A 21,768-nucleotide genomic window follows, 5' to 3' on the forward strand; every position below is an offset into this window, starting at 1 on the left:
GATCGTTACGTCATCGTCACGTGACAGGAGCATCATATTCTTCTGATATTATGCGCAATTGATAAGGTTATCCGCAATACTTTCGGAACATTCTCGACTGGATACACAACTCATTGCGCTGAGGATTCCATACATCCAAGATGTTCTCAACCTTCGCACAGGGAATCGAGGAGACCTTTTAGCTCCCCAGACAAGCGAAGACCTATGCGATCACCGTGGTGCTCAAGTACCTCGAGGCCGAATGGATGTATAAGAGGGCAGGGTTTTCTACGACGTATTTCAAGGACGGGTGCAAGGTGCATAGGTGGGAGCTGCGTCGGGAGGATGCGTTTTGGGGTAACTAGGCGAGATAAAAACACAAGAGGCGACAAGTTAGTCGTCGTGTGTGAAGATGGTACGAGTAGCTCAACAATGGCACACGAATAACAAACACGGCATGTTAATGTGGAGTGAAGTAGCATTATGTACGCGCCTGAGGGGGGGGAGGCAAGCGATGCACGTCTATGGCACTTGCCGAGGCAGCCGAGGCATGGGTGTTCTTCAACGCAGTTGGGCGGAATGAAGTGAGGACCTAGTGTGATGGTGAGGATTGTTCCAGCTCTGCGAATACACCAGTGTGCCTGACATCTTGGCATTCCGTGCTTGGCTGGTGGTCTGCGTCGCCACCTGGGTGAACATGATCTGCGCGCAGTAGGGATAAAACCTCTCGTCATGGCTACGTGTCCCCGTCCGCTCGCGTGGACTGCCAGCTGGAGTCTGCCCATAGGTGCCGTCCCCGACCCCGAGCCCACCTCGTTATGGCCTTTGCCATAGAGTCGCTGTCCAGAATCTGCCTTGAAGCGTCGCTTCGGCCAAAGGCGCAGCGCAGCATACAGCCGAAACGCCCTGGGAATCCAATGTCATTCCTCAGCCCCACCTCTGCGCATTAGCCAAAGTCTCCCCACCAGGCACTAACCCGCGCTCTGCCTCATGGACGTTCGCAGCCTTCCAATGGACGTATCGTAGAGGCTATAAGGTAGAGTGGGGAGGAATTTCAGCTCCACCTCCGCCCCTCTCAGCCACTTATATACAACTGCTTCTCTTATCATGTCAATGTGAGTACCAGCCGTGCGAGGCTTGCTGATCCCAGACTGATCAAAATCAAGACGCCACTGGGACTCTTCATCCACATCATCTCCTACGCGACCTTCATCCTCTCCATCATCCAAATCACCCTCTACAGGGACATGTACGGTCACACCGCCTACGTGCCCCCAGTCGCAGCCATCTGCACCGTCGCAGCCCTGCAGATGGTCTACCTCGTCGCATTCTGGGCGTTCCGCCGCCGACCGGCTTACAGTATCGCCAAGATGCTCGCAGCGATGAGTTTCTTAGCGTGCTTCAACCTCGGCGCCGTAATTGCACTTACCGTCCAGCGCCATGACTTCTGTACTCTAACACCTCATGGACATTACGTCACCGGAGGAGCATATACCCGCGGCGACTGCCAGGGCGTAATCCGTGGTATGATGGGATTGGGGTGGGCGCTGTTCGGGGCAGACCTTGTTTATATGGCCTTCCTCGGCGTGTTGAGCCGGTATGGAATGTCTACCCCGGTCGGAAAGGCTGGCGTGCCTGTCAAGGTTGAGGATGCGGAGAAGAACCCGTTCCGCTAGACTGGAATCTGCTCGCCTCATCGCAAGTGTCCTTACCTTCACTGTGATAACATGTACACTAGTATATAGAGTGGCAGATTCGAGTTGTGTATGTCATAGACGTGTACTCGAAACCAGCGGGATTTCGCCAGATCGCGAGGACGACTCTTCACACGGGTTGGTTTACAGCGCTGCATATTCAGAACACAGCTGAAAGGACATCGGCAGTACAGCTAGTGTGGCAGCTGGTGTGGCGGACTTGCACGATCGCTTCCAACCGAGGTCACCACATAGACAAGAAATGACGAGATAGCATATGGAACAAGCTGGGTCGAGGCCTCCGCCAGTAACCGGCCACGGCTGTGATGTAGGACAGTGCCACACCGAGTGTTTAGGAGAATCAACAGGAGCCACAATGTTCTGTCAACCCGGCCGCTTGCTACATCGGCTCTCCTCCTTACTCGCAACCTCCCCACCATGTTCCAGATACAAACGAGGCATGTCCGAGATCCAAAAGATACTCGCTGATTCCTCCTAGCCGACTCGAACGACTGACCTCGACATTACTAGTGTCGCGCTCTACCAACTGAGCTAAGGAGGATTGGATGCTGTTTGAATTCCGACGGCGGCCAAGTCGCGCGCGAATGGTTTCTGGTTGGCCGATTGGCGGAGCATCTCAGATCCCAACTAAACCCAACCCTGTTACAGCGAACCTAGTAAGAATTGACCCTAGAGCTCTGGAGAGGGTTATGTTGTCGGCCAGTTCAAGGCTCCATGAGTCCGGAGGCGAAACGCACCACTGCACTCCGAACCTCCGTGGCATAGCCGACCAAGCGAGCGAGTCCAAGCCCAAGCACCATCCGTCACCCAAAGCCAGAGCCATGTCACGCCCACGCCCATGCCTGTCGTTTCATGTGGACAAGCACAAGACGCGCTTGGGCTTTGTCCTCGCTCGCGGCTGCCAGCCACCTGATCGCGATCTCCCTATATCCTGATGTCGCGATATCCTGATCCCTGATCCCTGGAACAAGAGCATGAGCGTGAGAATGCCGCTGACTCGAAGGCAAAGCGCAAACAATGTCCGCGGACGCGGATGATTTCTGCTCTCCGTCAACCTCGGAATACGCGATGCGTTGTCTTATCGCTGGCAAAACATCCTGTTGGAGGTTGGGACGAAAACGAGCTACGAAAGTGTCAAAACCAACTAGTTAATTCCCCGATTATCCAAAAATCCGCCTGATCCCTTCTCCCGGCCTCTCATAAGTCTCAGATATAGACAAACGACGCGGAGATGCATGCATGTCCGCTGGGTAGCACTTGATCTCCGCAGGGGTGTTGGCATCTCCGCCCATCCCTCGTCCACCACTGGTGCGGATGAACTGGAGTGGCTGAACAGAACAAACCGGCATGTCGAACCTCGCTGCGGCCTCGGCTCGGCGAGGCGAGACGTCCCGCCGAACCAGCGACGCCCCGCCAATCCCGCCACGTCCCAGGAGAGGCGTTCCAGCGTCGTCTGTGCGTCAACGAGGTAGTGTCGGCATACTCGGGCCCAAGCCGAAACTTGACGAGCTGACAAGACGACGCGCGTTCTTGATCATGTCTCGCCGATCTTGGAGCGTCATATGTTTCATGCGTTGCATGTCCGGTTCCGAGTGCGGTTCCGGAATGAGTCAGCAATAAACATTAGCCACGTTGGATCCGATGTACCAAAGTTACCTAAGAGTGAGTCACCAGAGACTGGTGTCATGTCATAAGCCAACTTTTTGGCCAGACTCTCAGTCCGTGTTCCCTAACGAGGATGTGCAGGATCATCAGGATCTAGACCCTGTCTCAAACCCCTGAGGCCCCGGGCTCTGGAGAGACAGTCCAGGGACCAGCCTAATTGACCCTGGAGTAGGGTCCACAAGGGAGCACATGAGGTGAGGTGGCAACATTATCGGAACGTCCGGGACGCCGTTTTCCACGCCCGCAAGAGTTTCCATTACTTTACGTCCATTTTCCACAAACACTGTACGAAAACCGGACATAGACCGGCTGCGGCTCTGCTCATGTTCAGCTGGACCACCTGGCCCTGCTGATCTCCTCCGTTTTCCGGGTTCTCCGCCGCCCAGTGTGGAGGACCGCGAATTACGTAGCACCGACGGTGGTATGAGGAGACGATTTCTACGGGGTACGGGGACCCGTGCGTCGTTGAACCCCTCCCGCGGGTACGACCGGTCTCAAGTAGTGCGTCTGATGTCTGAGATGCAATGGTCGATCAGAGGTACCAAGGATATGGTCGGATGAGAATCAGACCATGCGGTGCAAGGTGTATGTATGTTTGGATGGATGACTGTGCATGTTGATAATATGACACCCCCTATGACGCCGGCTGATACAGCAAACAGGCCATGTGACTTTGTGGATATGTCGAGCTGAGTCGACAAGCTCTCAACTCTAACACATGCCGCAAGGCTCAAGGCCTAGATGGTGCGTTCCGAGTGGAGGCACGGGGAACGAGTAGAGCCGTCAGAGGGCTAAAATCGAGTGGTAGAGAGGGACATGAGCGGAGGCCTTTTGGGTTGTCGGGGTGCCGGAGTAGAAGGAGCGGAAGCGATGGATACCGCTTATTGGAAACGTTGTGGGTGACTGGGTGAGTTTGACGGGTCACTCAGGGTCCTCCTCACAACTCGTTACAATTGCTTTCAAAGAGAAAGGAGAGGAGGGGGTGTCATGCTTTGTCAGGCCCTATGCTCAGCAGGGCATGCAGGGCCCTCCCTAACCCTCCCCTGAACAAGCTCGACATGCTGAGTCGACCTGACCCCGCATGATCCCTGACTAGCCGCACATCTCCGGGCGGTCAGTTTGGCCTTGTGCGGTGTTCTGAGTGGTTGTGCCAAGAACTGAGTCGACATAAAGTGTTCCTCCAACCACGCCTTCCCCCCTCTTCTCTTCCCATTCCCAACAACAACAACAACACTAACCCTTCTTCATTACTGTTGTTATACTGTCTACGGACTCCTAGTAGTACCTCCTCACCCCTCGCTCTCAACCACCACGGTTCACCGAAACTGTCTCCACTAGCCCTCACCGGCACGACCTACCTCTCAACCCAGTATGCCACCGCCCTCCTACCATCAGAATAAACATCAACCACCATCTGTCCTCCAGACGAATTCAACGTCTACACTGTTCCGCTTCCCAGCTACTGCTCCAGGAAAGCACCAGCTCGAACCTTACGGAGACTAAACACTCCGTCGCTACCAGCACTAGCATCAGTTCAATCGCCACTGCCAACATGCAGTTTGCATCGACCCGTTCCATGACGCTCACGCCCCTCGGCCAGCGTCTGCTTGCGCTCTCTCGCGCAAAGCTTCACTCGCTTGACGCCGCCCCCGGCTCGCGCGACCCCACCGACGGCCTTCGCCGCGGCGTCCTCGTCCGTGAGGCGATCCGCTCGGCTTGGGCCTCGCTCGAGACACCGACTGCGCACCACGAGCTCACCTCTTGGCGCGCACCCGCTCTCGATGTCCTCACTGAGGAGGACGAAGAGGAGGAGTATGACGACGAGGAGCGCTGGCTTGATGCTCAGCTCGCCGACGCTGCCGACGACGACGATGACGACGAAGAGTGCACCGTCTCGGCTCCCGTCTACGACGAGTACGAGTTTGAGGCCACCGAGTCTTACACCATCTCGTACAGCACCGCCAACTGCACCTCTGGCATCGACGTCACTGTTGTAGCTGTCTGCGACAGTGATGACGAGGATGACGAGATGGTCGACTCGTGGCTCGAGGCCCGTTACGAGCAGTCCGAGCTCGTGTTTGCAGAGCAGCTCGAGGTCGAGGCCAAGCTCGGGCGTGCGCCCATCGGGACGGACTCTAATTCCGCATCATCGGATATCTCCGACGATGAAGTCGTAACGCCACCGGAGTCTCCCGATGTCGCCGAACTCTCGTCGACCCTCGCAGCGCTTTCGACGTATGCCCTCCCTCCAGCCGACTCGTTCCCAAGGCTGGAGACGAAACCGCTTCCCGACGTGGAGCTCCTGCCTCCTCAAGCCTCGAGTTACAGGCCTACGCTCCATCGCAGAGACGCAGAGGCTCGACGGCAGCAAGTTTACGATCTGAGCGTCGAGTCGTCTTGCGAGTGTGACAGGTTCGGGCTCGTGTGTGATTCCACTTGTGCACCGCCGCCATTATCGGACTGTGACGAGGAGGAGGACGACGAGTGTCGCACCCCACCATTAGTTTCGCTCGACTGTTCCGAGCTCGAAGTCTCGAGCAGCTTTGAAGCTCTCGACTGGAAAGCCGCACACCGCATACGAGCCAAACCCACCAACCAGAAGTTGGATCAAGACGGCTTCAGCGATCTCTCGCTGGGCCTGACCTTTGAGTGCTTGGAAAGGAGAATAGATGTTTAAGAAGGAGAATGAATTATTTGCTGTCACTGTTGCTCTTGGAACGTCAGACTATGACTGTCGCTCTTGTACCGTCAGACTATGACTTTCGCTCTTGTAACGCCAGACTCTCACTGTCCATGCGACTCGTCTCGCGCGAACCAGCCACACAGAAGCAAAGCACCGCATATATTGCGTTCTTTGGTGAATTGAAACGACACTATCAAAATCTAGCTCAACACAGCATCATCCAAAATATCCTCATATCATCCGCATAGCTTAGCGGTTGTATCTCCTCCTTAGCTCAGTTGGTAGAGCGCGACACTAGTAATGTCGAGGTCAGTCGTTCGAGTCGGCTAGGAGGAAGCTGGTATATCCTTTTGTCTTTCCAGCCTACACTTCGGCCCGACGCCGATCGGCCCGACACTGTCTCTCCGCTCTTCGCTCCTTCGGCGACACTGGCCGGAACGGTCTTACACCGGCCTCCGAAAGGCCCGTTCTTGCGTTGCGGTCGTTGTTAAACCGAGGTCGGGCCGGGTTCTCTTTGACGGCATACCGAGGTCGGGCCGGGTCCTCTTTGACGACTTGACGACTTGACGAGGGCCAAGCGAGGTAGAGAGTCGAGAGACGAACGTATGTGTTCCATTCCAAGCGATGGTTCATGGTTCATGTTCTGCTAGGTTTGGTGACGGGTGACGTAGATGGCAAACATTCAGCGCATTCTTCCATCTTGGAGACGTCTTACACCGCTCATTCAATAACAGCGTGATCCAGATCGGATTCTGAACGACGCCGAGGGATCCTCATAACAATTCTGTCCTACGGCGCGGTTCATCCCTTCCAAAAGCCCAGTCCTCTATGCATTATACTATGCTACTATGCTCTAACGACCTCGATGAGCGGCCCATGTTCCACGCCCGCCCAAGACGCGCGCGGTGTCCACCTCTCGTCCTCACTGCTCTCAGGTTCTCCCGTCTCCCGCTCGACCTCCCATCCCCCGAGCTGGAGTAGTCCGGGTTCAGTGACCCATACACCTGTCTCGACATTCATGGAGCCGCCGGGCGGGAGGGTGCCGCGGTGCTCGAGCGCGCCAGTGTACAGGACGCTGCTGGGGTATCGGGGCGGTGGGAGGCGGAGGGTCCAGCGTGCGGGAAGGGCGGGTGAGCGGTTCTCGATCGTTAGAGTAATAGGGAGGACTAGGCCGCTGGCGTCAGATTCAAACTCTGGACAATACAAGATAGGACAAGAGAAGAAGGGTCGACTTACTCGTCAAAGGCGCAGCTTAAGCGACCACGGACTGCGCCCGCCACGGTGGCGCGCACGCTCACGGGGTCCCCTTCGTCTGCGTAGACACCCTCCAGAACGGAATCGGCCAGGGCACGCCGCAACCGCCCCGTCTCCTCGTACATCGTCCTCTTAGCTGGTCCCACATCCTCCCTCAACCCTTCAACTAGAGAGAACGCCGGGGTGGGACGAATAGCGTGTGCGCACGCTACGCCGTGCCGATCCCCGGCCGTCCAGGGAAAGGCCACGTCGAGGTCGAGTGGGTCGAAGAGCGGGAGGAGCTTGGGTACCATATCGGTGGGGAGGGCGGGCAGGTGTTCACCCGCAAAGGATAGGCGATGGGCGCGCCGCGACGCTAGGAAACCAGGGGGTACTTTGACAGATACGGTTGTGGGGGAGACTGGGGAAAGGTCCTCGCCACGCAAGAGCTTGCCCAGGTTGGTCACTAGTGCGGATTGGGCCAAGTCGCCTGAAAAGTTCCCGGGTTTCACTGAGAGCACGCAGCGTACCCTTTGGTTCGGGTGCAGAGTTGCACCGCCGCCGAGCACCGTTGACGAGAAGTACTCGCTCACTGGCACTGGTGGCTCGATTTGAAGCGGGACATCGGCGTGGTTCGCCACATCGAGGGAGACAAACCACCCGTTCCTAGCAGGACGGACCTCGGAGCTGATGCTCACGACGGGACGGATGTCAGCTGTGTGTGCGATTTTGGCGGCGCCAGCGGTCCCGTCGGCTGTGGAGAACGTAGCTAATGCAAGCAGTTCGAGCCGCCCAGGCGTCGGGTACGAGAAACGGATGGGAATGGCGACATCCTGCCCCGGCTGGATGATGCCCGCGTGCACGCTGAAGGGCCTGTTGGGCGCGATGGCGTTCGGTACAGGCGAGGGCACGCTGTCGAAGAGCGAGATGACGCCATAGTGCGAGGTCAGGAGCTGGACGTCTTCGACTGGCTGTGCGCCAGAGTTGCGCAGGCGCAGCTCGGCGTCGACCACTTCGCCAGCCAGCACAGCATCGGGGACGCCGATGATGTGCGCGGCGACGCGGGGCGTGCTTCCCTCGACGTGCACAGTCAACGTCGTGTCCGGCGCATACGTCGGCGTGACGCGCTGCGCCTTCGTCGCGTGCAGTCGTCGGCCGCGCCGCTCGAGGCTCTGAGTTGTCGGGAGAAACCTGTGGAACGTGAACCGTGCCGACTTGACAGAGAGGGTCCCAGCCGCGCGGGGAGTGACGGTGAGGCTGATCTGCCGGCTCTCGTGGGGGTCGAGAGCGACCTCATCCCGCGTGCTCGACACCCCGTCACCTTCCAGGTCGAGGGTGAGGTCGGCGAGTACGATCGGTGTGTTGAGCGGGTTCGTCGCCACCAGCTCCACAGTCAACTCCTCCCCAACCGCGGCCACGATGCGCCTCGCGTCCGGAAGCACACTGGCGGGCTTCTTCCCCTTCCGGTCCCAGTGGGCGAGGACGCGCGCGTCGAGGGTCGCCCACGCGGCTTTCCTCCCGGCGCCGCTCCCTTCTGCCGCGAGCACTATGCTCGTCTTCTTGACATCGAAGACAGGTGTCGGCAGACGCAACTTGTCGGCCGCCGCGGCCAGCTGCTCCGGGTTCAACGCGAGCTGCTCGTACGCCTGCGCCAGGTCCTCTAGCACCATGCCCTGCGTGCCAGGCGTCGCGAGGTCGTCACGCGCAAGCAGCTTCAGGAAGTGCACAACAGCCACATCGCTCTCGCCCAGCGTGTATGCCTGCCGCCCAAGCGAGTGCTCGACGCGGTCGCGCACGGCACCCCAGTGGGCGTCGCGCAGCAGTGACGCCGCCTCCTCAAGGCATCGTCGCGAGTACTGTTTCTGGAGTCAGCTGACGCGACACGTTTAAGCTCACCAATCCCGCCTTCTCGTACCGCCGCGCGGCCATGACGAGGTGGAACGCCTGCCGTCGCTTCCCGCCCCGCCGCTTAGCGCCGCGTACGTCCGTGGCCGCAGCCTCCTCGATGATGACAGCGCACGGCACCTCGTCTGCCTCACCCGCGGCACGAACAAGGGCAGCCCCAACGCCTCTCCATTCGTTAATCGCCTTCCACGCCTCGTAGTACAACACCGTGATGCGCAGCGCGTCGAGCTGCACCTGTGTCGTGCCGCCTCTAGACTGGTATGTCGCGACAGCCTGCTCCAGCCACGAGCTGACCTCGGTGTGTTGCATCGTTGTAAGGCTGACGCGCGTGCTTGGCGGCGTGTTTGGCATGAAGAAGTTCTGGCCGAGCAGCAGTGCGAGGCCGTACATCTCCGTTGCAGCGGCAGCGTATCGCCACGCGCGGTCCTGCGCATAGTCCTTGCGAAGGCTGTCGTACACCCCGCTCGCATGTCTGTAGTCGCGGAGCATGAATGCAAAGTCGGCCAGGCGGCGGGCAAGGGCCTCGACTGAGGAGGCCGCGTAGTAACCCTTGACAGCGTTGTAGCCGTGGTGGGTATTGGAGGGAGTTGGGGATGCGGGTCGCGAGCTGAACAGCTTGCGGCCGGCGCCAAAGAGGCGGCCAGTGAGGCCGCGACGATTGGTCTGGTATGCTTCGTTCCACTCGCGCACTCGCGCCTCCATCCACGGCACGAGACTTTGGACGACGAGCTCACGTACCAGCGCAATTAGCGCCTGCACGTCGTCGACGCTGAGCTTGGCTGCGTAACGCCTCCTCGTCTTACCGCCGTCGACGCCCGCCTCGTGCGCTGCCGCAGCCATGGGTGAGAGGGTAAGCGACGACATTGTCGAGGCGTATAGCTGCGACAGAGCGCAAGGGTCCTCAGCCGCGGCGAGGTCGAGCGGGGCGACGCCCGCGTGTGCTGTCAAGTCCGGTGACTCAAGGGGAGGTGTGATCCCCGTCTGCTCGCGCGAGTTGATGACCAGCAGCGTCGAGTGAGGCCCATACGACTTCTTGACCTGGCCCAGTAGCTCCTGCGCCCTGTCGTCAGCAGACTCGTGTGGCGCCTCACTGCTCAAGATCAGGGCCCTTCTTTGAGACGTCGTGCACGACCACAAAGAACTTGAGCACCTGCACGCCGTCCATCCACGGCGCCGCCTGCGCGCCTGTCCCCACCGCCTGCCCATACATTCGGGTGAGTGTGGCCATTGCGTCTGGGGTGGAGGTTGAGATGGCGAACAGCACGCCGACGGGGTGGTTGAAGGTCTCGTGTGGTGCGAGCGGGCGCGAGTTGAGAAGCAGCGCCCGCGTTACGGAGTAATGCTGCTCCTCGTCTGCCGTTAGTTCTCTCTTGTTTCAACATACCCGGCTGGTGTTTCCCGACACACGAGGATATCAAGTCAACGACTATCTCGGGCGCAGGCGACGCGTTCCCTGGCGCGCCGTACACGGACGAATACGAGACGAAGCGCAAGGGAAACGTCGGGTGTACAGTCGGCGTTAACGTCGACGACATGATTTGAACTGAGTGTTAGCCGACCCAGGGAGGAGACATACCCCGCTCCGTCCCTCCTTCCCATGGGCGTAGGAGCTCGTCGAGGCCGCTGCACCCGTTAGCCGCGCAGCTGTCGGTGACATCGTCGCTGGCGAGGACCGCGACGCGCGGCGAGAGGCTCTGGACAATCGAGAGCGGCGGAGAGGGCATCTCGATACCGCTCTCTGTAGTTAGGTGGTGTAGATGTAGAGATGTAGATATAGAGTAGATGCCGTCTCCATTGCTTCAGAAACCCGGCGTTGGCGTTCGTGACGTCGGCGCAGGTACCACCAAACAACCCGCGTGGTGACCTTATTTATCCCTACCGTTAGCTATGGTGGTTGGCGGAATCAAAAAAGTCCGGGCGAAAGCGCCCCTCCCGCGTCGTTTTGATCAACGGGTCCGCAGCCATCTCCAACTCGTAACTCGCGCCGACGCCGACTCCGACACATACGCCATGTCGCTCCGTTCCGCCGTCGCCTCGGCGTCTCGCCCTCTTGCGCCGCGCTTTGCGCGCGCAGCCTCGACCAAGGTCAAGAAGCCTACCAAGGTCAAGGCCAAGAAGGAGGAGCTGGACCCGAACTGGATCCTCCCCGAGATCCACCTCGGTCGTACCCACCCCTCGCGCTACGGCGACCACTACGAGAACGCGCTCGCCTCGGATATGCTGTACATGACGTACGATCACCGTGCGTGGGAGACTTCGGCAAAGGCAGCGGCTGTTGCCCTCGCCAACGCCGCCGAGCCCAAGGTCGTGACGGGATACGAGGCGAACCGGCCCGCCCCGCCTCCGAAGGGTAACCGCCCACCCAAGCCGATGAACCGCGCCCTCGTTCCCGAGGACGTCGTGCAGCTTGAGGCGATCACGGTTCACACGATGGTCAAGGAGGCGATTGGGAACAAGAACGCGCTCCTCTCCGCGATCATGGCTCTGCGTGCGATTTCGGGTGAGAGCGCCCGCGGCGGCGGCCGCGCTGGCGCTAGCGGCGTCGAGGTCGTTGCGTCTCGCAATGGTGCGGCGGCGTTCAAGCTCCGCGCCGGCATGCCTGTTGCCGCCAAGGTCGAGCTCAAGGGCGAGGCCATGTACGACTTCCTCCAGAGCCTTGTCGACTTTGTTCTTCCTCGCATCCGCGAGTTCCCGGGCTTTGTTTTGCCGCCCATGAGCGCCAGCAAGACGTCTCCGTCTGCGCTCGCCGGCGTCGTGTCCCTCGGCCTCCCGCCGGCGGCTATGGGTCTCTTCCCCCAGATTGCCGCCAACATTGACTCGTACCCCAAACTACACGGCTTCCACATGTACTTTAAGACGAATGCGCGCGGACGCGACGCGCAGGAGCATGCGCGCGCGCTGCTCACCGGGTTCAGGATACCGTTCCACAGGAAGTCGTAGGCATATGCATTACTCACAGGTCTGCAAGGATAGGGTGGTGCGGGAGCGTGTTGTGAGTGGCTGTTCGTTGTGGATCTCTTGTGGAAAGCTTTCAGAGGCAGTGGGAGACGGCGTACAGGCAAGAGCTTGGTACGTATATGTTAGAATTCTTGGGCAAGGCGAGAGACAAGCGATGAGAGGGACCGCCCGGACAGCGGTGCAGCTCAGAGCCTGGCTGAGCACCAGCAATGTTCATACCGACCTCCAGCCTCCCTAGACATGACACTGCGACCTTAACCCAGCCATCTAAGCAATACATGATCCTACAACACTACGCGTCGACCTCCATCCCGCGCAGCGCAGTCACGCCGCCCGCCTTCTTAACCATCCGCCGAATCTCCCCCGGCGTCTTCTGCCAAACATTGAGCTTCCGGTCGCGGGCCATGGTGGTATAATCAACCCCGTGTGCCCGTACAAGCTCGGCGAGCCAGACGTGCTCCTGGGACGAAGTGTGACGCACAACAGGGACAGAGGAGGCAGCGAGGGCCTCGAGGTCTGGCGTCAGCGCGATACTCGGTCTCCCAGCTGATTGTGTTGCCATAAGTTTGCCGGACTCACCCCTTACGACCTGCGTCTTAGCGACCACCCTCTCCGGTGCCTTCTCCTCTTCATTCAGCGGCTTTGGTTTCTCATCCTCCTCCTCCTCCTCCTCCCCATCGATGATGATATCGATAACGTTGCCCTCTTCGTCGCGCACGATCCGCCCAAACCCGATCTTGGGGGCTGCGGCGTCCTCGGTGGGAGGGAGGAGGGGGAGCTTGACACGCTGGTTCCGTTCCGGCTGGTTGGGGATGGGGATGGAGGGGAGGAGACCGAGAGCGGCGTAGCTTTGGTCAGTATGGGTTGGAAGGTAGGCTCACTTCTGAAACACCGTCTTCTTCCTGTCCCAGGCGTTCTGGAGCGTCTCGGGTCCACGAAGAGGTGGGGCCTTCTTGAGCTTGGCGTGCATGCGCTTCTTCTGCGCAAGGTTAGGCTTGGTCGACTTGTGCGACTTGGCCTTGGAGCGTTGGCGGGGGTTGGCCATGGCAGTAGTGGCGAGCGGGCAGGCGTAAGAGAGAGGGAGAGCAAGAGTTGGTTAGAGATGGTCGTTGAGTGGCAAGTGGAGGTTCGCAAAATATGGTGGTGCCTGAATCAATACCCAGCTCTCCCACGGTTGATCACCTCACGTGCTCGGAAGTAGGATTCTTCGGATATACATCTGAGAAGAGGAAGAGTTGGTGATGAGCTCAACGAGATCTAGCAAGAAATCTGATGCACCCTTCTGCATCAGGCAACGCGCACGACCACGCAGCCCCATGGAGCCACGCACCCCTCGACCGCGGAGGAGCGCGGTGACCCGTTCACGGAAAACAAACCGCACATCTTATGCCCGGCATCCGGGGCATGTGATTATCGGATTGGGTACTGCTATACTGCGACGGTTCGTAACCGAGATTCAAGCTGGGATCCGGATCGGAGTGAACGTTTGCCGGCATACCGGTAAGTCGGTTCGGCTTCATACTCCAAAAGACCGTTGTACAGCGGTACAGCCAGCGATCCAGAGACTGCCCGTCTCACTCTCGCCAGGTGGTAATGATCAAAGACAGTCTACTCGGCCGCCGATAGGCAAGTCCTGGTCATCATGTCTCTTGAGCCATGCCCACGTCCTCACACTGCTCGCCTACTTTGATCCAGACTAGTCCCCACTCACTGCCTCATACTTCTGTCAAACTTGGTATCAAATGCAGATTGAGATTGTCGCAATACAGACGCTACAGGCCACTAGCTTCAGGCATCGGTCATAAGACGGACTAGCTCCAGACATCGGTCATGAGACGGTTGCGGTCCTTGAGGACCTTCAGCTCCTTGACGCCCTCGACCTCGGGGGTTCCTCCACGGGCCTCAGCGAGCATGTGGATGAGACGGTCCTCGACGCTCTTTGCCATGTTCTTGGCGTCGCCGCAGATGTAGATGTACGCGCGCTTGTCCAGGATAAGCGGTGCGAGCTCGGCACGAAGGTCCCAGATGAGGTCCTGGACGTAGATCTTTGAGCCGTCAGGCTTGCGGGTCGGGCCGCGCGAGAACGCATTGTGCATCTTGAAGACGGGGTCGAGCTCCTTGAGGTAACCCGGCCACTCGTCACGGTAGAGGAAGTCCTCCTCCTCACGGCGGCAGCCGTAGAAGAGGTGAATGGGTGCCCAGGACTCGAGTGCGTTTGCCGCGTCAGCACCAGCCTTCTCCCGCGCCTTCTTCGCCAGCGCAACGCGCTCCTGCACGAAGCCGCGGAACGGCGCGACACCGGTACCGGGGCCGATCATAATGATGGGAACCTTGGGCGAGGTGGGGAGGCGGAAGGTGCTGCGGCGAATGTGAACAGGGACGCGGTAGATGTTGTCCTTGAGGTGGAAGTCGCGAGGGCCAGAGATCTTGTACGTGGGCGCGAGTCCGTCCAGGCGGATGCTGCCGTCGGCGCCCGCAAGGCCGCCAAACGTCAGGCCACTGCCGCCGTTCGGAATGCCGTTGGACGTGCCGTTGTGGCTCATCTGCATAACGTGGTGGATAAAGTTGGTCGAAAGGCCATAGACGAAGCGCGAGTTGTTGTCATGGACCTTGGACTGGGTTGACGAGTACTTGAGCACGACAGCGGTAACATGGACAGCGGACGGGTAGAGCTTGGACGAGGACGAGATCGAGTAGTAGCGAGGCTGGAGACGCGGAACAGTCGAGATGATACGGTCGAGCGGGATCTCCCACTTGGTGACGTTGTCAAAGGGCGGGTTCAGCTTGTCGCCGGCAGCGGCCATGAGAACCTCGGCAAGGGTGAGGCGCGGGCCGTCGACATCGTCGTGGTACGCATTCTTGTCGTTACCCCAGAGAGTGAGTTTTGCCTTGGCTTCCTCGTTAGGCGCGTAGCGGGCGAGGAACGCGATGGTCTGGCGCGATGCGGTGGCGGCAACGTCGATGTAGTGGCGGAAAATGGCCTCGTAGGTAGCGGGAGTCGGGAATGGGACCTTGGCAAGAGCGGGGTCGAGCGAGACAATGTCGACCACAGCGTTGCGCTTGTCAAGGAGGCCGAGGACGGTCATTGTGCGCACAACCTCGAGGTCGGGGTTGGACGGCCAGACGCCGACGTGGTCGCCATGCTGGTACGAGAGGCCAGAGCCGGTCAGGTCAAACTCGATGTGAACGCAGTTGCGCTCGCCGTCGACGGCGAAGAGCTCGCGGGTAATGAGGACCGGGGACGCGTAGGGGTTCTTCGAGTTGTACGAACCGACAGGGGTGGACGTGCCCGACGTGGTGGCGAGCAGAGCGCGCGACGAGAGCTCGCCGTGGTAGACCTTCTTCTCGTCGGGGGTTACCTCGGTGACGACAAAGTCGGCGACATCGCCGGCGCCGCCCTCCTCAACGTTCATGCGCTTGGAGAAGTCCTCCCACATGGGGTCCTTCCACTCGAGGTAGTCCTCCTCGAGGGCCTTGTCGTCATCGCCCTCGCCCAGCGTGCCAATGCGGTGTGCACCGAGAGCCGCGAGCTTGGCGTCGAGCTTGCGGCCAACGCCGTTGAAATGCTCGTAGGTGCGGTTGCCGAGGCCAAAGATGACATAGTTGAGGTTCTCAAGCGAGTCGCCGCCCTGCGAAAACTGGACGTTCTCCTCCATGATAAACTCCCAGAACTGCTCGGCGTTGTCCGTCGGGTCTCCCTCGCCGTACGTTGCCATAACGAAGAACACGCAGCAGTCCTCGGGAACCTGGTCGAGGTTGTTGAAGTCGTACTCCTCGGGGTCGCACACGAGCGACGACAGACCGTAGCGCGACTTGGCCTCCTTGGCCAAGCGGATCGAGTACTCCTCAGCGGTACCAGTCTGGGTGCCGTAGAAGACGACGCAGCGCTTGCCCTAGATGTCAGCTGCATCCCGGAGGTGTAGGATCGCCACTTGCACTTACAGCGCGCGTCATCTTGCCCACAAAGTCGCGGGGATCGCCTTCCTCTTCGTCACCACCCGTTGCTGCGACATGGCCGGCATCGTGGCTTTTCTTGCTGCCGCCGACGAAGGGAAGAGACTCGCGGAACCAGAAGAGGAGGGGGAGGAGCACGGCGAGCGCAATGATGATGAGGTCCACTTGGGACGCCATGGTGAACGTGGAACTAGTGGCCGGGGAAGTGACAAGGAAGAAAGAAGACCCCTAGGGGAGGAAAGGAAAAGATAAGATAACCGAAGTCGAGAATGGTTGGGTGATGGGAGAGACAAGGATGAGCAAGTGGAGTGGGGATGATGATGTGGATGTCTTGCACCGGAACTTTGAGTGTGAGTTGGTTCTGGGCCAGGTGGCTGGTGGGTAGGAGGGTAGGAGTGATGGTTGGGAGGTGTACCTTGTATGTATTCGTACGATCGCACAAAGTGGCCCCGAAACCCTGAACCCAACTGCGTCTCACTTGAGCCTTCCTTGGCAGTTGGTACATGGTATAGGCTTGAGCTAGTGGGCGGCTCAGCAAGGGACGCGACTTGTTCCACCACCTGCGTAGCCTGGCGTGGCGTTGGCCTGCTTCAACATGATCCATAACCTATGACAATCGGGGGCCGAATAAAAACTGAGGGTGGACGAACGGGCTATGCGGGCTAACGATTGACCGGCTGGCCGGCTGATGGTCTCGCGGTTGGCAGGGCACAACGGGAAAAGTGGCTGAATGTCCTGGATGGGGCACCGGACTCACGGACGCGAGCACTCCGATGGCTAACCGCTACGGTCGCCACAACTTGCTTGAAACGGATCTACACAATGTCTACTTCCACTTCTTTCCATTCATACCTGCCCCACTCTTCAAAATTACACGTGTTAAACCACTCACGTGGCAAATCTGCCTCCGTCTTAACCTCCATTACAGTGTCCAAGTTCATGACGTCTCGGGTCAGGCTAGCTCGCCCTTGACTCACTTCGCCCTCATCACTTCGTCGCGTCTGCACACAGTGCAGACACGAATTCAGATCACTTATCATGGCCCCCGCAGCCACATTGGGGGCCGACCCCGACGGCGACGATTCCTTCCTGAAGCAAGACAGGCTCGCAGCCCGTGCCTCCCGCTTCAACAACAAGCTGGAGGGCAATCGCTACAAAGAGGTGACCTATGTTAGTTGAATACAACTGACAGCAGCTCGAGGAGGCACGCATCAGGGAGCGCGAAGAATTTGTCGCACAGGGCAAGATAACCTCTGGTCAGACTGACCTCACGGCTGCGATCGACCTGCGCGGAACATGTGAGGATATGTGCTCCGAGTACGAGCGCGAGTTCCGCGAATATACGCGCGAGATTCACCCGTTTGAAGCTGTAAGCTGGCTTAAGGAGACTGTAACTGACAGAAGACCCCACAGCGTCGAATAGATCACGCCAAAGCCGTCGCGGCGTACACGCGCTCTGACGCTGGCGCTGGTCATGGCACTGCAACGATCCTTCCCTCAGATCTGCGTGCGCCATCTGCGCTCGTCGTATGTCTCCATATCCTCTTAGTACTCACCTCAGCGTTCCCTCGACTACCTCGTGAACGAGATCATGAGTCTGCAACCGCCTCCAAACCCGAACTCCGTCAACCCACCGGCACCTTCACCCCGCCGCGCGCTAGGCTACTCGTCTGGCTTCATTCGCGATCGCACACGCGCCATTCGCAAGGAGTTTACCCTGCAGTCGAGCTGGGGCCACGACGAGTCGATCGCGACGTTCGAACGCGTTGCGCGTTGGCACATCCTCTGCCTGCGCGAACTGCAGGAGGAGACAGGCACGAACACGGACATGCACATCGATAACGCCGAACTCGGGCGCTGCTTCACGTCGCTGAGGCAGCAGTACAATGACAGGCGAGAGGAAACGGGACTCGACATGCCATGCGCCAACGAGCCAGAGTTCCGCGCGTACATGCTCATCTACGACCTGGCCCGCAAGTCGGTGTCGATCCCAACCTCCGAGCTGCCCCAGGTCATCCTCGACCACCCACTCGTCCAGTTGGCGTGGCAGATCCGGCAAGCGGCGCAGCGCAACTTTGATTCCCAGAAGGAAGGTTCGAAGCTCAACGCTGAGCTTGGCGCCAACCTCATCACCCGTTACATCCGCCTCATCAAGGAGGACCATGTGCCGTACCTCTTGTCCTGTCTGGCTGAGATCCGTCTCCGCGAGATGCGCCGGAGTGCGATTCGTGCCCTCACACGCACATATCCCAGGTTAAAGGGCGAGCCCATCCGCCGCGACGAGAACGGCGAGATCATCGAGCGCAAGATGGTGCTCATGCCGACGCTGGACCGCCTGATGGGTGCTGAGGAGCAAGAGACGCAGGAGGCAGCGTGGGACGACATCGAGGGTGTATCTCGCGATCCGGACGATGAGTCTGTCGCCGTCATGCAGCGGTTCAACATCGAAGTGTACGAGGACCTTGGAGACGACATCCGGCCGATGGGCGCGATGATCAACTTGGGATCGCCGTACAACGGTCAGTCACATTCCACACGCGTTGGTTGACTCCAGACAACAAGGACGCGCCGTATACACGCCGGTGGAAGCTTATCTCGGATAAGCTGGTCTCGTCATACGCCGACGTCGTGGACGGGCGCGCTGGTGTAGGTATCTCAGGCGGTCCTGCTGCCCAACCAGCATCTGCCGCCCCGCCCCCACCACCACGGCTTCATACCCAGCAGCGAGTGACCATCAAGCCGGCGACCGTTCCCAACGGTACAGCTTGGCCTACGTCTGCTGCGCCTGCCGCTGCACCTAACACCTCCACTAGCGCGTTCCATACCGGACGCAGTGCTTTTGCCGGGCCGAGCTCGAGCTCAGTCAGTGCGTTGGGGACGGGCACAAGCGCTTTCGGGCAACCAAAGGCTCCAACTTCTGTCAGCGCCTTTGGCACCCACGCCTACGCCTCGGGTAGTGCCTTCGGTCCGCAAGCGAACGGGAAAGCACCTGCATCTGGCCCAGCGCCAGCGCCATCTTTCGACTTCAAGGCCAAGCCGAGCTCGTTGCAGCCGGCTGCCCCCGCCTTCGTGTCCGCGACGAAAGAAGAGCCCAAGCCTGCGGAGCCCGCATCGGCTAACCTCTCGCTGAAAGCGATTCCGGACTTCTTCAAGACCGCTGCTCCTCCACCGTCGACCGCACCAGCTGCCCCGCCACCACCCAAGTTTGACTTCTTCGCGAAGAAGGACAACGAGCCAACAGAGCCCAAGCCCCAGGCCCCGCTCTTCAGCCAACCCGGCATCTTCGACAACGTCCCCAAGCCCTCGCCCCCACCAGCAGCAGGTCCCTCCAAGCCTGCCATCCCCAACTTCTTCACCTCAACCACGGCGGCTGCGGCGGGCTCGGTCTTCTCCTCAACCTTGCCCACCCCGCATCCGACTCCGCCCCTCGAACCGACCCCCCCACGGACACCACCAGAGCCGGTTATCCCCAGCATTAAGATCACGCGCACTTACATGCGCAGGCTGCCTTCAATCCTGAGAGACGAGTTAGTTGCCGAGGTTATCAGAGGATTAGTCGAGGACAACAAACCAACGTTGTCCAAGATTGTCAAGCTGCACGAGACGGAAGAAGACCGCAGGCGATCAAAACTAGAGCGCGCCGCGCTCATCCGCAAGCGGGCGCGGGAGGTGTTCAACGAGCTCCTCGCGGACCACGTTCGGTCCGAGCTTTTCGCGGAATGGTTCTACGGCATGCGCGCACGGACGTATGCGTACGCGATTGCGCGGAAATGGCTGGCCTGGACGCGGCGGCGGGTGGACGCGCGCGAGAGTGTGGCACGGCAGCGCGAGCAGGACCGGGAACACCTCAAAGGTATGGGCCTGGCACGGTCATACGGCTACGTCGACGGGACATCGCATGTCACCAGCCGGTCGCGGTCGGTCCGCTCCGGCGCGCCATCCCTCATCACGCTGCCAGAACAGATCGACCAGGCGGAAAACAAATTCAGCGAGATCCAGGAGATGCGCCGCAAGTTCTTCGACAGCGATTCGTCGCTCTTCAAGGCTATCGCTGGGCGAGTTGCCCCGCTGATCCGGCCCGCGCCGTATGAGGCCGCGCCACTGTGGGAGACGGTGCTCCTCACCGCTGGGCAGTCGGGCTCGCCCGCCGGCGAGGGCGCGTCCGCGTGGCTGTCGTCCAAACTCCTCACGCCGAACCGCGGCCCAAGAGTGCTCGATGGGGTCTACTACCATGGCGACGTCGGCTTCCGCTCCTCGACCACGGACGTGGGAGGTAGATTGCCTGGCTCGTCCTATACGGGCCTGTACATCTTCGAGGCGCCGCTCATGACGCTCAACACGGTCGCCAGATCGCGAAATATCGACGATGCAGGCGATCGCCTCGAAGCTGCCGCCGGCGCGGTCCAGCAGGGCTCCCGCTATCGTGCGGGGCTGATCATCCTGACGTGGGAGTCCGAGAGCCTCGAGGACGTGGTTCTGCGCCTGGGCATCGAGCATGATGTCGAGCAGTTCGAGCACGTCGCAGCCGTGTCAATCCACAACCCCCAGACGTTTGGGACGCTGTTCTCAGCGGCGCTCCGCACCGTTATCCCCGCCGACCCGCGCAAAGCGCAGGTCAATGTCGCGTTGCACGACATCGCCGAGCGCATGCATGCAGCCTACCTAGAGCTGCTGCATGTCGCGGACAATATCTTCACCGAGTTCCCTACGGAGCCGCGTCTCGTCCCAGTCGCCGTACAGGCCGCGTACGACCTGCTGTCCTCCCTCCCACTCGCGATCGAGGAGCAGGTCGCCGAGTTCGGCGAGGCCGACGACTCGACGTACGTTCGGCCCGCGCTGCCGCACTTCGACCCGCCCGCATCCTGTGATGCGGTGTCCGTCGCCGAGTCACTGCAGGCGTACATGGCCCAGCCCGAGCTCGGGGCAGGCGTCGCTCTTGCCTGCGCGGAACTCCGGGACGCTGTAGCCCACTCCCGTACACTCCCGGTGCGGCAGGTGCTTGAAGCGCTCGGCGTGCACGTAAGCGAAGGTGTGCGGTACGCAACACTCCGCCTCGAACAGTGGCTCGACGACCCGCACCATCTTCACGCGGCGGACACAATCGAGAGGAAGATCCTGCGCGACGTGAGAGCCGCCGCGGGCGCCGCAGTCCGGAGCTTGGCGGAAGAGGCAATGCTTGAGCGTGCGCGTGTGACGGCTCTTCCCCCCTCCCCGCCCTTGACGCCGAGTACGACGAGTGGAGTGAAGCGTGCACGCGAGGACGACTTTGATCCCGTCAAGGCCAAGTCTGCTCGACTTGCGGCCTTGATTGCGGGCGCTAAGAAGGGCCTCGCAACGAGTCAAGCGGCCGTCGGGGCAGCAGAGAGCGGCAAGATGTGGCGTTTCTACTAGTAGTGCGATTGATGCATGTAGATTGTACAGTGAGAGTTGTGCGAGTGATAGGCTCTAGGCATGTGGTGAAGGTAAACAGCACTGTGACACTGTTCCAAAGTCCACCCTCACCGCGCCGTTCAATCACGAAGATGAACCGTGCTGTTATTGTATGAGCGTACGTCGGCTGGGGTTCTGGGCACTTGTGGGTGAGGATTCGTGGTGATCCAAGTCATTTTCGAGGCATAGCACTGTTCATATGATAGTCTGAACCCCACTGTGAAAGTGGTTACAGGATGCGCGACC

General features: G+C 59.8%; 7 protein-coding genes across 7 annotated transcripts; 4 read left to right on the forward strand and 3 right to left on the reverse strand.

Moving 5' to 3' along the window:
- Positions 1-1,086: 1,086 nt before the first annotated feature.
- Positions 1,087-1,655, forward strand: CcaverHIS019_0212590 (uncharacterized protein; the record flags this gene model as incomplete). Its single annotated transcript, XM_060598362.1, has 2 exons — positions 1,087-1,094; positions 1,130-1,655. 2 exons carry the CDS (start codon positions 1,087-1,089, stop codon positions 1,653-1,655), a joined length of 534 nt encoding a protein of 177 aa, XP_060455163.1.
- Positions 1,656-4,911: 3,256 nt separating this feature from the next.
- Positions 4,912-6,036, forward strand: CcaverHIS019_0212600 (uncharacterized protein; the record flags this gene model as incomplete). The annotated part of the gene is made up of 1 exon (XM_060598363.1): positions 4,912-6,036. The coding sequence occupies one exon, from the start codon at positions 4,912-4,914 to the stop codon at positions 6,034-6,036; it is 1,125 nt and encodes a 374-aa protein (XP_060455164.1).
- Positions 6,037-6,888: 852 nt separating this feature from the next.
- CcaverHIS019_0212610 (uncharacterized protein) lies at positions 6,889-10,904 on the reverse strand (the record flags this gene model as incomplete). Its single annotated transcript, XM_060598364.1, has 6 exons — positions 6,889-7,216; positions 7,279-9,137; positions 9,172-10,240; positions 10,272-10,533; positions 10,565-10,723; positions 10,757-10,904. The coding sequence occupies 6 exons, from the start codon at positions 10,902-10,904 to the stop codon at positions 6,889-6,891; spliced, it is 3,825 nt and encodes a 1,274-aa protein (XP_060455165.1).
- A 286-nt stretch (positions 10,905-11,190) lies between these two features.
- On the forward strand, positions 11,191-12,120 carry mrpl7 (uncharacterized protein; the record flags this gene model as incomplete). Its single annotated transcript, XM_060598365.1, has 1 exon — positions 11,191-12,120. The coding sequence occupies one exon, from the start codon at positions 11,191-11,193 to the stop codon at positions 12,118-12,120; it is 930 nt and encodes a 309-aa protein (XP_060455166.1).
- Positions 12,121-12,430: 310 nt separating this feature from the next.
- On the reverse strand, positions 12,431-13,183 carry NOP16 (uncharacterized protein; the record flags this gene model as incomplete). The annotated part of the gene is made up of 3 exons (XM_060598366.1): positions 12,431-12,654; positions 12,718-12,986; positions 13,020-13,183. 3 exons carry the CDS (start codon positions 13,181-13,183, stop codon positions 12,431-12,433), a joined length of 657 nt encoding a protein of 218 aa, XP_060455167.1.
- Positions 13,184-13,949: 766 nt separating this feature from the next.
- On the reverse strand, positions 13,950-16,269 carry cprA (uncharacterized protein; the record flags this gene model as incomplete). Its single annotated transcript, XM_060598368.1, has 2 exons — positions 13,950-16,031; positions 16,081-16,269. 2 exons carry the CDS (start codon positions 16,267-16,269, stop codon positions 13,950-13,952), a joined length of 2,271 nt encoding a protein of 756 aa, XP_060455168.1.
- Positions 16,270-17,130: 861 nt separating this feature from the next.
- Positions 17,131-21,483, forward strand: SAC3 (uncharacterized protein; the record flags this gene model as incomplete). Its single annotated transcript, XM_060598369.1, has 5 exons — positions 17,131-17,253; positions 17,288-17,461; positions 17,494-17,619; positions 17,654-18,611; positions 18,647-21,483. 5 exons carry the CDS (start codon positions 17,131-17,133, stop codon positions 21,481-21,483), a joined length of 4,218 nt encoding a protein of 1,405 aa, XP_060455169.1.
- Between the last annotated feature and the right edge of the window lie 285 nt (positions 21,484-21,768).

The sequence above is a fragment of the Cutaneotrichosporon cavernicola genome (genome assembly GCF_030864355.1).
Source record: "Cutaneotrichosporon cavernicola HIS019 DNA, chromosome: 2".
Classification (NCBI taxonomy): Eukaryota; Fungi; Basidiomycota; class Tremellomycetes; order Trichosporonales; family Trichosporonaceae; genus Cutaneotrichosporon; species Cutaneotrichosporon cavernicola.